The 16,129-nt window shown below is 37.5% G+C and overlaps 1 protein-coding gene across 2 annotated transcripts in view; it reads left to right on the forward strand.

Moving 5' to 3' along the window:
- Positions 1–16,129, forward strand: part of DNAI7 (dynein axonemal intermediate chain 7) — a 1,345,687-nt gene that overhangs the window by 339,352 nt on the left and 990,206 nt on the right. For both annotated transcript variants that reach the window (XM_044087675.1, XM_044087676.1), the window contains exon 2: positions 15,787–15,877. In XM_044087675.1, coding sequence (XP_043943610.1) covers positions 15,787–15,877 — 91 coding nt within the window. The remainder of the gene's footprint in view (positions 1–15,786; positions 15,878–16,129) is intronic.

The raw sequence follows: 16,129 nt of genomic DNA on the forward strand, positions 1-16,129 counted from the left end.
ACATAAACTGTTTTGAGGCTGTAGTTAAAGTGTCTCTCTAGTGATTCTGCTAGGTCATGTTTTAGGTTATTTAGAAGCAACCGGGGATATTGTTATGGCCCACTGAAACAGTGTTATTAGCCTTAGCGAATGCCATCAGTATCTGCCCTGTTTATATTTGGGGAGATATGCTAGAAAGGATTTCACAAGGGGTAGTGGGGGTGGGTGGGGGATTGAAATTAGAGCTTAATATATCAGCCAGTAGATTAGTTATATCATCCGGGTCATTGAAGTTCATGCCATTTGTGAGCAGTTCTGCACACTGCTGAGTGTTACCTTTGGGTTCCTGACATAGCTGAAGAAGGCCTTGTTATTGTCCTTAGCTTGGGAGGCTATCCTGACCTCCTAATTGGCCCTGTTGGACTTTATTAGACATCTTAGTTTCTTGTTTAGTTGAATCAAAGAGCTCTTGTTTCTGAAAGCTGATCTTTCTGAATTTGGCCTTGATTTTTTACCTCTGTTAGGTATGGCAGCATCAGTGCAGCCACGTAAATGTTTGTACAGGGTTTCTGTGAATAATTCTGCATAGATAGTAGAGAGTTTGCGACAGTCATGAATTTTGACAAACTATCACTTAATAAGATGTAGTTTACTTTAGAATAGTTCCTAACTATTACGGGGTTAGTTGTGTTTTCCAGGTTAATTTTTTTTAAAGAAAACAGCTTTGAGGTCGGACTTCACCAATGAAGATATGACACATGGTAGAGTACAGTGCTCTCTCCCATGTTGGTGAATACTAGGTCCAGTACATTTCATCATCTGGCTGGAGTGAACACTATCTGATTGAGGGTGTTTGTTTTTACAAAGTTCAGGAAATATTGTGCCTGTGAGTTACAGGCAGTGTATGTTTTCCAGTCTGTAGAGACATTTGTGTTTTCACAGACATGGGCAACATTAATATTTAACAACTACAAAGAATTCAAGTGAGGTTAAGTGTGGCAGTGAACTTTATAAAGCATTTAACCTTACAAGAGAAACAAGGCAGGGTTGTCCACTCTCACCATTACTTTTTGCTTTATATTTAGAACCATTAGCCAGGGACACAGGACAGTAAAATATAATCAGATATAAATGGAGAAATATTGATGAAAAAATAGCCTTCTTTGCAGACTATATAATAATATAATCCCAAAGACATGCTGTAGGTGGATTGGACACTCTAAATTGGCCCTAGATGCGAGTGTGTGCATGTGTGTGCCTTCCGTGGAAGGTTGGGCGCCGGGCTGGCAACTCAACACCATAAAATCTCTACTGCTAATCATGAGTGGACAGGTGATCCGCTGTGGTGACCCCTAACTGGGAAAGGCCCGAAGAAGATGAGGAGTAGTTAGTCTCCTTAGAGTAGGATACTTGGTTGGATGGCAAGTTCCTCTAATAGGTCTAGTAAGAGTTATGAGCTTCATGGGTCATAGAGGGCAACCTGTAGCTGGCCAGGACATTGTAAGGAACCTTACCTGTGGAGGCATGGACATGGATGAACTACAGGGCATCATCTGGTTTAACCAAGCTGGAGTTGTATTTGTTGCTAATGTAGACTGAGATAGCACCAGCTTTAGCCCCCTGTCTGTGCTGCTCTTGGCTTAAATGTGTGGAAGGCACTGTAGCTTTGCACTGCTGTAGTACTTTCTGTGGATTTAACCCAAATCTTGGTAATAGCACAGATGTCCACATTCTCCAGAGTTAGAACAGCTTTTTAGGGTATGGACTTTCCTATTTCCTATTAAGGCTCCTAGCATTAAGCAGTAACACCTTAAGATTGAGTTTACTATGTTGGTGGTTTTGTCATTTTGAAATTGCATAAAAAGGGCTGTAAGGGTGTGGATTAAGTTTTGGAAAATATCTGAAAGCCCAGGGCAGACAGATACAGACCATCTCTAGCAAAGCAATGTGGTCTGTTAACCATGTCCTCCCATGCTGGTAGACAATGAATCCCACTAGAGCAACACCAGAAACTAAGCCATCTTTTAAAATCAATCATTTTCTGTGCATACTGTGGCACCATCCTTGGTGTAGGTAGAATGCTGCCTCATTGCAAAGCACATACCTGTCTGTGACACATATTCAGAGATATCCATAATGTCTCTTTTCATGTAGTCCACTGAGGTATGTCTAAGGTCATTGACACCCACATGGACTGTGGTGCAATCATATTGGTACCTCTGGTGCCCTGACTTGAGTGCATGCATGATATTGCAGCTGATATATACAGTCTCCCACATGAGGTCTGCAGCTTTGTATTTTGTTTGGAATGTTTAACAAAGTGGTTGCCAGTGCTAATCTGGCAACCTAATGCTTTTCAGTAATAGTATTAGTCAACTGATATACGAGTCCATATTAGTAGTGCAGACATCTTTTTTTGTTAAAGTATTTCCAGGTATGTAATGCTTATTGAATGCACTGTTTATCAGGTGCACTGTTAGGTGTGCGGTGGAATGTGGAACTGAAGAAAGTGGATTATGGAAGGTAAGTGTAGGTTTATTATGTTATTGCTAAAATTCTTTTTTTTTTAAACACCTTTATTAAATTAGCAGTTAAGACATATACAAACATACATTAATATAAAAGAAAACAAACAATATTAGCATGTTTCCAGTTACATACATTATACATCACATATGTTCTTTTTTATAACTATCATCAGTCCAGCATTACATAAATTACTCAATTCCTGCCTTCCCCTAAAACCTAACTCCTCCTCCAAAACATTAGTCTGCTTGTATTGTTCTCATACTTTCCATTTATTTCTCTGTAATTTGCTCCCTCCCTTTTCTAAAGGATTTATTCCCATTTCTTTTATCTCTGTTACAATATTCAGTACTTCAACAAATATAGTTGTTTTAAACTTTGCTTTCCATTTTTAGTAATTCCCTAAGATTCAATAACGCCTACACTACGTGTACACTGTTCTGAGTGAACAGACAACACAGACATAACTCCCCACCTTCTTCCTCCTAATTTTAGATTTCCTACTGATTCTTGCAGCTTTAAATATTGACAAGGATTCATAAATGTTACCACAAAGTGTAGGCTACATGTGCACTTTTTTTTGGCAGCCACCAGAATTAAAATTAACAAGGCCTTGCTTTGTTTAGGCAATTCATATCTTGTGACCCAGCTCAAAAGAATCATTTATTTAGTTGCACCCATTCCTCACCCAATATTTCTGATATAGTGCTCTGTAGAGAATGTTTAAAATCTGCCAACTCATTACACTCTCAAAGCACATGTTCCCAGTTAGCTTTTTCCCCCAACAGAACTCCAACATTTGTTATCTACTTGAGGAAAAATTATGTCTAGTCTGCTTAGGGTGTAAAAATACCTATGCATATACTTCCAAACAAAAATTGTAAACCTTCCAGACTTTGTTGCTAACATGGGAGCCAAGCATATGTTGTCGCATTGCTCCCTTTTATATTGTTTATACAATGTTTCTTCCCAATCTTTTCTAACTTCCACTGATTGATTCTTATAGTCATCATGCAATCATAGCTCTCAGTTGTCCAGATTTTCAACTCATATTTTCACTCTTTCTCTCATAAAATTTGTGGTTTTCTAGATTTTTTGTGGCAAATCAGTGAGAACTGAATTCACTAAATAGTGACAAGCATTGGAGTTTCAGACTTTTTTTTTCAGAAAATGCATGGTAACATAAGCCCTTTTATTCTAGCAACTTTCTAAGCTTAATGAATTAACCCTCTCCTTCTCAATACCACCTTATAATTTTCCCTGTCATTCATTCCAGGGCTGTTACATTCATTTAGGTTGCTTATTTAAGCTGTGATGGATTCAGTGCAACTTGGTCTGATGAACTTTCTAAGTTTATAAGAGCAATATTTAAAATCTTTTCTTATTTTGGGGGCTTTGTCCCACCGTTATTTTGGCTTTGTCCAGACTTTTGTGCTACGAGGGCTATGTATGCAATATTGTATATGCTCTACTAATTATTCCTGTATAACAACAGCTTCTGTTCTAGATTCAGCTAAAAACTCTACAAGATCCGGTTTTAACTTGGAATTCCCCTATCCCTTTCTGTTTGCCTATACTTTGATATCAATCCCTTGTAAGGAAGGCAGTGTCATCCCATTATGTTACCTTTCCATCTCTAGTTATGTGTTCCCAGTACCCTCATTCCTTCACCAAATTTTTCTTCAGTAAATTCCAGCCCCCTCTTGCCTATTCTCTGTACCCCTATTTGCAGCCATCCCTATCAGCAAAATCTCCCTTCTCTATTTTCATGTTGGCTTAGTTCTTAGAGTACTTCTGTTTTATGAATACAATATTCTTTATGGCTGTTGTTATTCACCTTAAGAATCTGCATCCAAAATCCCACTATCACCTTATTTCTTGAATAACTTTCTGCTTGTGTTATATATAAGAGCCTTAATTGTGTAGCCTTAAACTGTCTCTTCAAATCAAGTAATTCCAAACCACCTTGTTCTGTTGGAAGGATCAACTTATCCTACTTAAACCATGCCTTTTTCTCCTTCCAGATAAATTCCTTCAACCCTTTATTAATTATTGTCTACAACTATTTCTCTGGTTGATGAAAATATGCCTGACCTGTGTATAAATCTAAAGGGACTAAAAACCTTTCCACCGCTTATTATCCATATCCATAAACAAAAGCTTCTGTTTTCTCTGTTTTTGTGTTATCTTTGGTTTAGTCTCTTTCCACATATCCTTAGCTACCATACCAGAAGCCTTTTTAATCCATACTCATAAATACTTCATCTTATTGTGTCCCCATAAATATGAGTATTGTTGACCCAATTCATGTGTGGGTACATAATTTACTGCTATTACCTTTGTCTTATCTTCATTAGTTTTATATCCTGGAAGGACCTGAAACTCTGTCAGAATGTTCCACAGCACTGAAATGTCCTTTTCTGGCATTATCAGATACCAAAATAATATCATCTGCAAATAAAGCCAATTTTTCTTGATTGTCATGCCAATTATATCCTTGAATTTCTGAGTCCCTTATTTTCTTTGACAGTGGCTGTAAATATAAGCTAGTAACACAAGGGAAACAGGATACCCGCTGTCTGGTTCCTCCGTTCAGACACAACTTATCAGGGAGGAACCCTCCCACTTTAATTCTTGCCTCAGCTCCTTCATATATGCTCCTAATTAACCTTATTATTGTATCAGGAAATGCAAATGCTTCTATTGCATTGATCATAAAATCCCAGCTTGCTCTGAATATTTTCTTTGCATCAATACCCATCAACAACAGCAACATTTTCTTACATTCTGCTTACCACTGGATCATCATTGCTCTAGTAATATTGTCAAATGTTTGCCTTCCCTCCATAAAGCCACATTTAGCAAGTATGGACATAAACACTAAATTGAAAAGGGACTATGTGAAGCTGAGTCTGGTGGGTCTTTACTGTCTTTAAATATCCAAGATGTTCACCTCTGTTTAAAATATCTTTAAACAAAAACTTCTAGATCTTTATCACTTTCTTCTGTCCAAACTTCCACAGGATTACCATCTGTTTCTAGAGACATTCCTGCAGATTCATTATTCATCACCATTTTTATCTTATATCTTCCTGTAACTGTTAATTGTTGATCCTCCTCTACCTCCAACCTTGGCATACTATTAAATGCATTGCAGTATTAAGGCTGCTAGGGAAGTCATTATTTCTTATTCACTTAGTCATTTCAAACGTTTTTTTTTTACTGAACTGCTTGTCCTTATATCTTTAAATTTTGCATTCTCCTCAGCAAAGAATGCTCAGAACCCAAGATTAGTTGCTTATACATGCAGACAGCTCCATGGAAACACAGTCAGCAATGAGAAAAAAGGCAACTAATAACTCTGCAGATGCATAAATTAATCTTCGTCAATTTTACTCAGAACAAAATGTACATCTCTCTTCAGTGTCAGATTTCTTGACTCCCACTGAATATTTGCTAAAGGAAAACTACAAGCTAATATCATTGCATATGCAAGAAACATAGGACTTCTTATGGATTTTATCATTTTGTCTTATTTTTCAATCCTACCTGCTTACAGAAAACAAGTACTTGTTTTTAGATTAAGCCAATGGCATTAATCCAGAATTCACCTTTGCAAAATAAAAGAAAACATCTCCACTCCACATATATGTAGTACACTTTTATACCCTACCCCACCACAGCAATTCAACATTACAGCATATTAACCCAAACTTGCTTTTGTCCATCCTTCTTTCTGTTTTTACAATGTAAAGACTATATTTCTTAAAACTAAAAAAGTACTGTAATATCTTTATTACATACAGCAGTCACTGAAAAGACTAACCCCCACATTTAAAATAGCCATGACTACCACTATACAAAACTGCTTTACTGTATAGTATGCAGTTTATATAATGAAATGTTTTATACAAATACTGTTAAGAACAAAACTTGTTTTGCTTATAGTTATTTTTTTCTCTTTTATTGTCCTAAACATTACTGACATAAAATGAGCATATGCTTTATAGCTCACTCCAATTTTATCAACGTCAACAAAAGTCCAATCTTTCTCAGTCACATTTTCTTGCAAAGCCATACTTCACAAATGTAATTGATGTTTTATAGTCTTGCATTTATTCACTAATTTCACTATTGCTGTTCTTCCTGTTCATCTCCATTTTTCAGCACCAGACTCTGGTTCAAGTCCAAGGTACTCCTGATTCTTCTAGTTAACTCCTGTGGATTTTTCTGTCTCTCAAGCATTTTCTTTTGGAACATTGGAAAAGGTTTCACTGCCAAAGTCTCTCTCTCTGCTTTATTGTCAGAAGAATGAGAAGCAGAATCCCCTTCTGTTTGATGGCTCCATTTTTGTTGGATAACTTTTGTATTTCCTCCTTAGCCTTTTCTGCATCAAAAGTGTTTGATCCTCCAGGAAAAATACTTTGAAAACAGCTGGATACAGCAGTGTTAATTTCACACCAGTCTCTTGACATTCCCTGATTGTCGAGATAAATTTGCTTCTCTTCTGCCTGGTGTACAGCGAATAATCATTTTCAACAAATACTCTGCTGTCTCCAGTTTTTAATACATTTCCCTTTTGCCACATTTTTGTCAGGATCAACTCTTTCTCCTTATATGATTACATCTTTCTTGGCTGGTTTCTTGTGACCAGGTTTTGAGCATACACTCAGTGTGCACTTCCAGTTAACAAATCCTGCTGTGGAGTACAACTCCAGTTGCTTATTTTGTGCTTTTATAAAATTAATATAGTCTATTCCTTCAATTTTGTCTAGTACAGCAGAAAATTTTCTATGCATACTTTTGCCTTCTAACACTACCTTTTTTGAAACAGCTGCTGTTTAGAAGTCACGTACTCAGCCAGCCTTTTCTTCATTTCAGCAAATGATTTTTGCAGTTTTATCACTTTATCTGACTAACTAGTTAAGGCTTATTCTGTTTTCCAGCCTTTTTATTTAAGTTGACATACTCCTTCAGTGTTTTTTTTTTATTTTAATCACCTCTGAGTACATTTGATGTATTTATTCCTTTAAATTACTGCAAGTCATCTCTTGCACCAAAGCTGAAACTTAAATATTTTTTGCTGAATAGCTGCAGAATTCTTCCAAGTCAATGTTTTCTCTTCTCCTTTTCTAGTTGATTTTCTTTCAGGTTCCCTAAATTTCTACTTTACTGGCATCCAGGCAGTGTACTTACTAGCCCGTAATTGAATTTTACTCAAGCTGGCAGACTTCCTGTTATTTCTCAGTTTCTTTTTTCACACTGTGAGAACTGAAAATAAGCTGTTGATCAGTGTATAGCCATCTTGGAAGTCCCTTAATGCTGAAATTCTTGGATATATCAAAATCTTATGCATTAGAGTAGGAGTTTGTGTACAAGTGTTTGTGGGTTAGAGTTAGGTTTACCTTCCACTTTGTCCAGTGCTTAGATGGTTGGATGCATTTAGTAAGTGCAACAGAAGTTTTAAGTAATTATGGTTGAATCCAAAAAAAAAAAAAAAGAAGGGTGTCCAGTGAATTTTGATAGTTAAATCTTGACATCCATGTCGAAAACACTTGTTGTTATGATCAGAGAAACCTGATCATAACTGCTTTTAGTGGCTTGAGCTTCAGCTTCTCCAGTGTAATACTAGTTATAGAAATAAATTGTAGGAGTGTGTCTTATAGTCTTGAAAGCTGTAGCAGACTTGGTCCTTGTACTCAGAGCCCACAGGTTTCAAAGCTGTTAGGCATGTCACTTTGTCATAGTTTTGTTTTTTCTGTCTGCAATGTGAAGTTACAGCTTTCAAAAGTTTAGAAGCATTTCTAGAACTGTTCTGTGGTTGCTGCCATGTTTGCTCTAGCATAAGACACGATCATAACAGCATGTAAAGCTTTGTTATACAGTTTTGAACGCTGTTATGATTGGGTTATAATTTGCAATATCATATAACAGGTTTAACTTTCTGCTGATTTCAGAGCTTAATAAGCATACCCCATTTACTATGGGTGTTTTATGATCTCCAGTGCACTGCATGAAGAGCTATAATTATTTTGCAGCAGTATTTTTTTTTATGCTGCAGTATTGTATGTGGACATTAAAGTTAAGAATTGTTGGTGAAGGCTTATTATGCCTGTTATTCTAAGTGCCTTTTTTCTGGTTTAAGTAGTTGGACTCATAACCAGTTAGTTTACATTAGGAAGGGTAGTGGTCTACACTCGTCGCAGGAGTGGATAGCCTATGCCTTTAGTAACAACAATGAAGCAACAAGATACTGGAACAGCACACAGCTCGATATCCAAATAGGCATCCGCCACGAATAAAGAAATATAAAAGCTTTTATTCATGAATGAACAGGCAAGCGCTTTCACCCATATAGGGCATCATCAGACCATGAAAAATCAGTATGAATCACCTCAATTTATACTGAAAATGGAGGGAAAACCAAAATCAGTTAATTCTTAAAGATACATAGTGAAAAACTATACAAATTCCATAATGCAAAAACATATATAAAAAACGTACAAGAGACATACCCATAACTAATCATGTACACATCTAAAACAACAAAATATAAATACATATATAAAATAATGAAATCTGTAAAAAATATATTAAAAACTCATGTAATACATATAAAATATGTACGTGTATAAAAGCATATATATATACAAGAATATGCTAATGTTATAACACAACACTTTCAGGACCTCAGTCACCTGGATTTTAAAATGGGCTTGAGGGATACTTTATCATTCAATCCAGGGTACTGGTCTGCCCTAAGTTTCACAATCCATCTAACCTCATGTGTTTCAGTTACATTCCTAATGTCTCCCCCTTGTAAGTTCGGATGGATCACTTCCGTGACCATAAATTTAAACCAATAGTTCTCATATCTTTTTTAGATGTTTATGTTGAGAGGTTGGATAGTGGTTTAATCAATACAGGTGTTCACAGGAAGTCATGCCACTGTAATACCCTCTTACATAGGCTTAGCATGCACCCAGGGTATGTATTTGCAAATGTAGTTAAAGGTCAAGCTGTTAGGGTGTCTCGGTATAACCCTACAGATGGTGGTTATAGGAAGGAATTGGATGAGGTGAGATCTAGGCTGGGTGCCAGAGCCTATGGCACTAGAGAAATTGAGGGTGGGATGGCCCACCTTACTGATCTCAGAAAGGATGTTGCTGCACCATATTTTCTAGATATTGCAGGGAATGTGGAGCCAGATCCTGTGGATAAGCCTGCAGTTGTTAGGGTACCTATGTTCTACATTGAGGATGTAGGATTACTTAAGGATGTAATTAGGAAGCATTGGGGAGTTCTTGTGGTATATCCAGACATCAAGAACCTCGCTGGTGAAACCCCACAATTTGCATACAAGAATAAACCCAATTTGAGAAAACTTTTATGTTATCCTAGAATCAATTATATGGGGCTGTTGAGCCAGGGAATGTGGGCACCTTTCCATGTAATCAATGCAATTTCTGCAATTATATAGATACAGATAGTGCATTCATACACCCCCTGACTAACTTCAGGTTTCGATTTAGAGTTTCTGCTAGTTGTAAGACAGAACATGTGGTCTATCTTGCATACTGTGTCTCCTGTCATATGTTCTATGTGGGTAAGATGGATAGACGCTTAAGAGACAGGGTACATGAACACTTGTATCAAGTTAGGATGAAGTCCACGATAAATGCACTTTCTAAACACATATTGGATACTGATGAGAACCATTGGTTTAAATTTATGGTCATGGAAGTGACCCATCCTAACTTACGAGGGGGAGACATTAGGAATGTAACTGAAACACATGAGGTTAGATGGATTGTGAAACTTAGGGTGGACCAGTACCCTGGATTAAATGATAAAGTATCCCTCAAACCTATTTTAAAATCCAGGGGACTGAGGACCTGAAAGTGTTGTGTTATAACTTTAGTATATTCCTGTATATATATATATGTTTTTATACACATATATATTTTATATGTATTACATAAGTTTTTAATATATTTTTTACATATTTCATTATTTTAGATATGTATTTGTATTTTGTTGTGTTAGATGTGTACGTGATTAGTTATGGGTATGTCTCTTGTATGTTTTTTATATATGTTTATGCACTATGGCATTTGTATAGTTTTTCACTATGTATCAATAAAAATTAATTGATTTTGGTTTTCCCTCCATTTTCAGTATAAATTTAGGTGATTTATAGTGATTTTTCATGGTCTGATGAATCCCTATATGGATGAAAGCGCTTGCTTGTTCATTCATGAATAAAAGCTTTTATGTTTCTTTATTCATGGTGGATGCCTATTTGGATATCGAGCTGTGTGTTGTTCCAGTATCCTGTTGCTTCATTGTTGTTACTATTATTTGGATTGCTGGTGGGCACTGGGACATTAACTCTCCGTGAGTTGTTTCTGGTCTTAATACTTATTATGCCTTTATTTGATTGGCTAGAGGGCTAGCTTGTTTAAATTTGAATCTCTGTGCCTGAGGCATGTGGTGACATTTGCCAACCACACTTCTTGAGAAGAAGAACGTTGCTGCTTTCTGCCAAACTCTGCAAAAGCTAAGAATTACATTACTATATGCACTGTTTCAGCATTTGTTTTTTGCTGCATTAATTGTTTCTGTGATGAATATTTGCACTTTGTGAACATTTTTACAGTCTTTTGTTAAAACTGCCTTGGTTCTACTTTAGTGAGAGCTGAGGGGACCTAGGTCATTTTCTGGATCAGGATTGTGTAAAGGAAAGAAGAGTGTGGTGTTTTTGATCAGCCATAGGGTGTTGTTTGTGTTTTTTTTTTTCCAAATCTCCTCTGCTATTTAAGAGTTGCAGTTGCACAATGCTAGGCTCATAAGCTACGAGCAAGCTAAGAATTTGATTGCCATAGCCACTATTTTGACACTTATTTTTCACATTATTTTGCCACAACTACATTAAGTGGGTGTTTCTGTGTTGGATATCTGAACTTTTAGACCTTTTGCAGTCTTCGCTTAGAACTGCTGCTCTCTGCTCAGCTTCACCGAGCAGTGATTTGTATAGTTGCCGATATCTTGCAGCACAATTCTGCCTTGTAATCTATGTAGACTCATCTCTCAGTTTGTTTCCCTTAAAATACCCATACTTTCTAAACAGATTTTTTTAACCGCTAGAACATCTAGTTTGCCCAAAGCTGACTGTTGCTTATCAAGTTCCTTGTGTTATTGACCTATTCAATATTTAAATTTTCCTCACTCCTTCCTAGTAGATAATCAGCCATGGATTCTCTCTGTGCCCAATCTGCTTCAGATGGGTGTTCGGAGGCATTGTGGCAATTACCTCATGTACACTGACAAACCACTTATTCTTAATAAAACAGATAAAGTATGTGAGGGATATAAATACACTTGAACGCTGGAGGCAAAACTCTCTTATAAAACCAAAACTAATCCTTTAGAGGTTGCCAGAAACACTTGCTCCACACCTACTATACAGGGTAAAGACTGTACACATAAAACTACTTATGCTGAGGCACTTACAGGTAACCTACCTAAAACAGTAAAACCTCCTGTACAGGAGAATAAAAAAAGGGTCCTCGGCCACCACATAAACACTCTATTAAAAACACCACCCACAACTACACATAGTAACACTGTATCCAGTGCTTCTACCTTTAAGCCCTTAAGGCAAATCAACTCACAACCAAATTTTCTGATCATTGGTGATTCTGTATTGAGGCACACCAATGTCTTCCTCATCAACATGAGTAAGGAATTAGTCACAATTTCTTGGATTAGGATCTGTCAAGTCACACATACACTCAGGTCATTGAACCACAGGTAACCAATATAATTCTCTCATAGCCATGTGGGTTTTAATGACCAGAGACATACTTCCCTTGACTATATGAAGCAAGACATGATCGAGTTAAATGAATGATACCATGTTACCAATAGTAAATGACTGATTTTTAACAATTGGCTTAGCTTCTGGTGCCAATCCAAGGGGGTACAATATTTGTTGGCTTGGGAGGATATGGTTGATAGACAGTGCTGCTTTGCCAGGGATAGTCTGCACTTATCCCATCTAGGCTTTCAGATATTGGCAAAGACCTTTCCACCCCCATAGTGCCTTTTTTAGTCAATGCCAAACTGATAAATCTCCTGAGGAAGGAATATCTGAGGGTGGTACTACTTAATGCTAGAAGTCTTAACAAGGAACTTCACTTCCTGCAAGTCTTCCTCTTTCTGGAGAGTGTAGATATCTGTGTAATAACAGAGACATGGTTTAAAGTCACAGATTGTAACCCATCAGCACAAAATTATAATGCCTTTCATACCTTTAGGCCAGCTACTGCACAGGAGGGAACTAAAGGTGTTGAGGAGTCTGTCTATATTAAAAACAACCTCACATCCAGTCTAGTTAAAATGTATGACCCACTGGAACTCATACATGTGCAACTCACCATAAACAAGTTCTCGTACCATATGTTTGCAACTTATAGGCCCCCCTCCATGTCCTAGGAAGCCCACACTACCCATCTCAATGTACTAGGATCCCTCATTGTTCAACCCAATATGATCTTCATGGGGATCTCAACTACCCCTCTATGGATTGGGAATCGTACACCACTTCTAATGCACAAGTCCAGCGATTCCCAAACTTCATTACTACCAGCATCCTGGAACATTTGGCCCATTCTCATACCAGGGGTACAAACATCCTTGACCTTGTACTCACAAACATGAGGGAGAGATATTTCTCATCCTAAGTAATGTTCTCACTCATCAGATCTGCCCATAAGGTAGTATTGCTTGAAATAAAAATTAAATCCAGGGACCCAGGGAAACCAAAAACCTTTGGGAACTATTGCAAAGCTAACCTCTCTCTACTAAGTGACACCTTGGCTCAATTCCAAACACCCCCAAACCCAGTAAACACCATAGCATATACCAAGCAATTTACAAAATTCCTGTACAGCCATATTGATAGCTGTATAGTGTGAGCTGTGTCCTGTCATATTAAGAATAAGACAATCTCAAAAGACCAGCCACCCTGGTGGAATCTTAGTATCAATTGGTTATACAACAAAAGAAAAATAATCTTGGCCAAGCATAGGAGGAAAAAGCTCAACATAATAATACCCCTTGATCAATCTAAGGCAGATAAGGGGGTTAATTCATACTTCAAAGGCTAAATTTGATAAAAAAAAAAAAAAAAAAAAAAAAGCTTTTCAGGCAAAGGACAACTGCAAAGATTTCTACAGCTATGTCTGTAACCTCAAGGGAAATATACAGCAATGCTCAGAACTTATTGTAAATGGCATCACCCACACTGAACTGCAGGCCATTGCTAACCTTTTGTCTGATGGGTTCTGATCATATCCCCCCCCAATAGTACAAAGGAAATACTACACACCATAATCTCCCCAATCATTACTAAGGGACAGGTCTTCAGTGTACTTTCCAAGGCCAACAACTCTGCATCGATGAGCCCTGGTAATATCCAGAGATGCTTACTAACTAGCATGAAAGATGATCTCTCTCATTTTTCAACTAGAGCCTACAGTCAGGTTTTGTGCTCAAGGAGTGGATGATGGCTCCAGTCATTTCCTGCACAAAGGAGGTCCAACCACCAATCTGGGTACTTACAGACCCATAACTCTGACCAGCCTCATATGTTAGATTATAGAGAAAATTATCATAGACATGATAAATAAATACATATCTAACCTGCAAATGCTGGACCCATCACAGTTTGGCTTTGTTAAATGAAGGTTATGCCTATTAAATCTGGTGGACTTCTTTGAGAGGGTCACCAAATCAGTGGATGCAGGGAAGAATGCACACAACTTACCTCAACCTGGTCAAGGCTTTTGATACAATAACCCACTCAGGCATTATAGACAAGCTCACCAAATTAGGTACAAACCCTTTTATCACTCACTGGATGTGGAACTGGCTCACTGATAGGACCAATGAGGTCAAACTAGGTATGGACACGTATACCAAGAGGCCAGTCACTAGTGGAGTCCCCAAGGGCTTGGTACTGGGCCTGCTCCTTTTTGGCATCTATTCCTCTGAAGTGGAAATAAATACTGATGGTTTATGGATGACTAAGTTTGCAGATGATTGCAAACTGGGGGTTATCACTGACTCCCCTGCAGACACTAGCATTCTTCATGTAGGCCTATCTCTAACTAACAAATGATGCCAAAGCCATAGTCTTAAACTCAATGCTAAGAATGCATTATTGTACCCTTTGGGAAGTCCATCATTCCGGCTAATTACTGTGCTGATAATATACCTCTAAGAGTTGATCCAGTGGTCAGAGATCTGGGTATTTGCATAGACAGTAACCTTACCTTTGACCACCATGTGGACACAGTGGTGAGGAAATCATTTTTATGCTGCGCAACATGTAAGTAAGGGCATGGCATCTAGGCCCAAAGAGGTCGTTAACTCACTGTACTCCTTATCATACCAACCATAGAGTAGCTCCATTTAGTATCTACCTTACTATGCACATGAAGGAACTAGAGTGACCTCAGAGATTTCTTACAAAAAGAATACAAGACATAACAAACCTGACTTATGCAGATTCAAAGCTCTTTTACTCTACTCAGTCTCCTATGGATTACTGAGGGGTGATCTGTTCCTGGCTTACAAGGCATCTACAAACCCTACACTTATGAATCTCCTGCATATCTGTAAGTCAAACAGCACCAGAATTACAGGGTCTAAGGTCTAGAATGACTAGAATTTTGTCTGTGACTTAAACAGAACATGCTGGAGAGACAGGTATGTGTCCCTGAGACTGTCTCTCCTATGGAACAGACTTCCTAATTCATGTGAAGCTGATTTAGTCTGTTACCCAATTTAAGCATAACCTAGGCCAGTGGATGGGGTATAGGAAAGTTACACTGGGCCTAGCACCCATGTCCCTCATGGAAAGAGGTTGCATATAAATGTCTGGCCCTCAATGTCCTGCTTGGATACAGACTATCATTGTTCTTTTGGAAAAACTTGGCTAGGCTTAAAAAGACCCACACCTGGTCATTAGACAGCTATGACTATTTGAATGTGATGAAAAGAGATATTTTAAATGGCTTCAGTGCATTACTTAATGCTAGCATGTCACTATGCATTTTTGAGGCAGTGTGCAGAAGCGTTTTTTATGTTTTTCAATATAACTTTACATATCTAACATGATGCAGTGATAAGGACAAACTAGCCAGTGTCTTCATATATGCATCTCTTGTATTCTGGCTGATGTTGATAGATATTGTTTTCTGCTATTAAATTTAGTCTTCTGGAAAAAAGAAAGGTGGAAAGCTCAGCAGGGCTGAACGAGAAAGGCTCCAGAAAGAAGAGGAAGAAAGACTCAAGAAAGAGGAAGGTAATTCATAAACTGCATTTCAGCAGTTCTTGTTTTTAACTTTTCACTTATTATTTATGTATACATTCATTGTGCAATTTCTGTTTTTTTTTAATTTAAAGTAAAAAATGACAAATGAAATTAGATCAGTAGATATGTGAATATATTTTCATGTACATTTATCTTTTGCAGTAATTAAACAGGTTGTTTGTAGTTACTCTGTATTTTCCATGATTTGATGTATAGCTTCAAGATTACTTGGTAGTGTGTATA

The sequence above is a fragment of the Protopterus annectens genome, chromosome 11.part0 (assembly GCF_019279795.1).
Source record: "Protopterus annectens isolate FY-2018-M chromosome 11.part0, PAN1.0, whole genome shotgun sequence".
Lineage (NCBI taxonomy): Eukaryota > Metazoa > Chordata > Ceratodontiformes > Protopteridae > Protopterus > Protopterus annectens.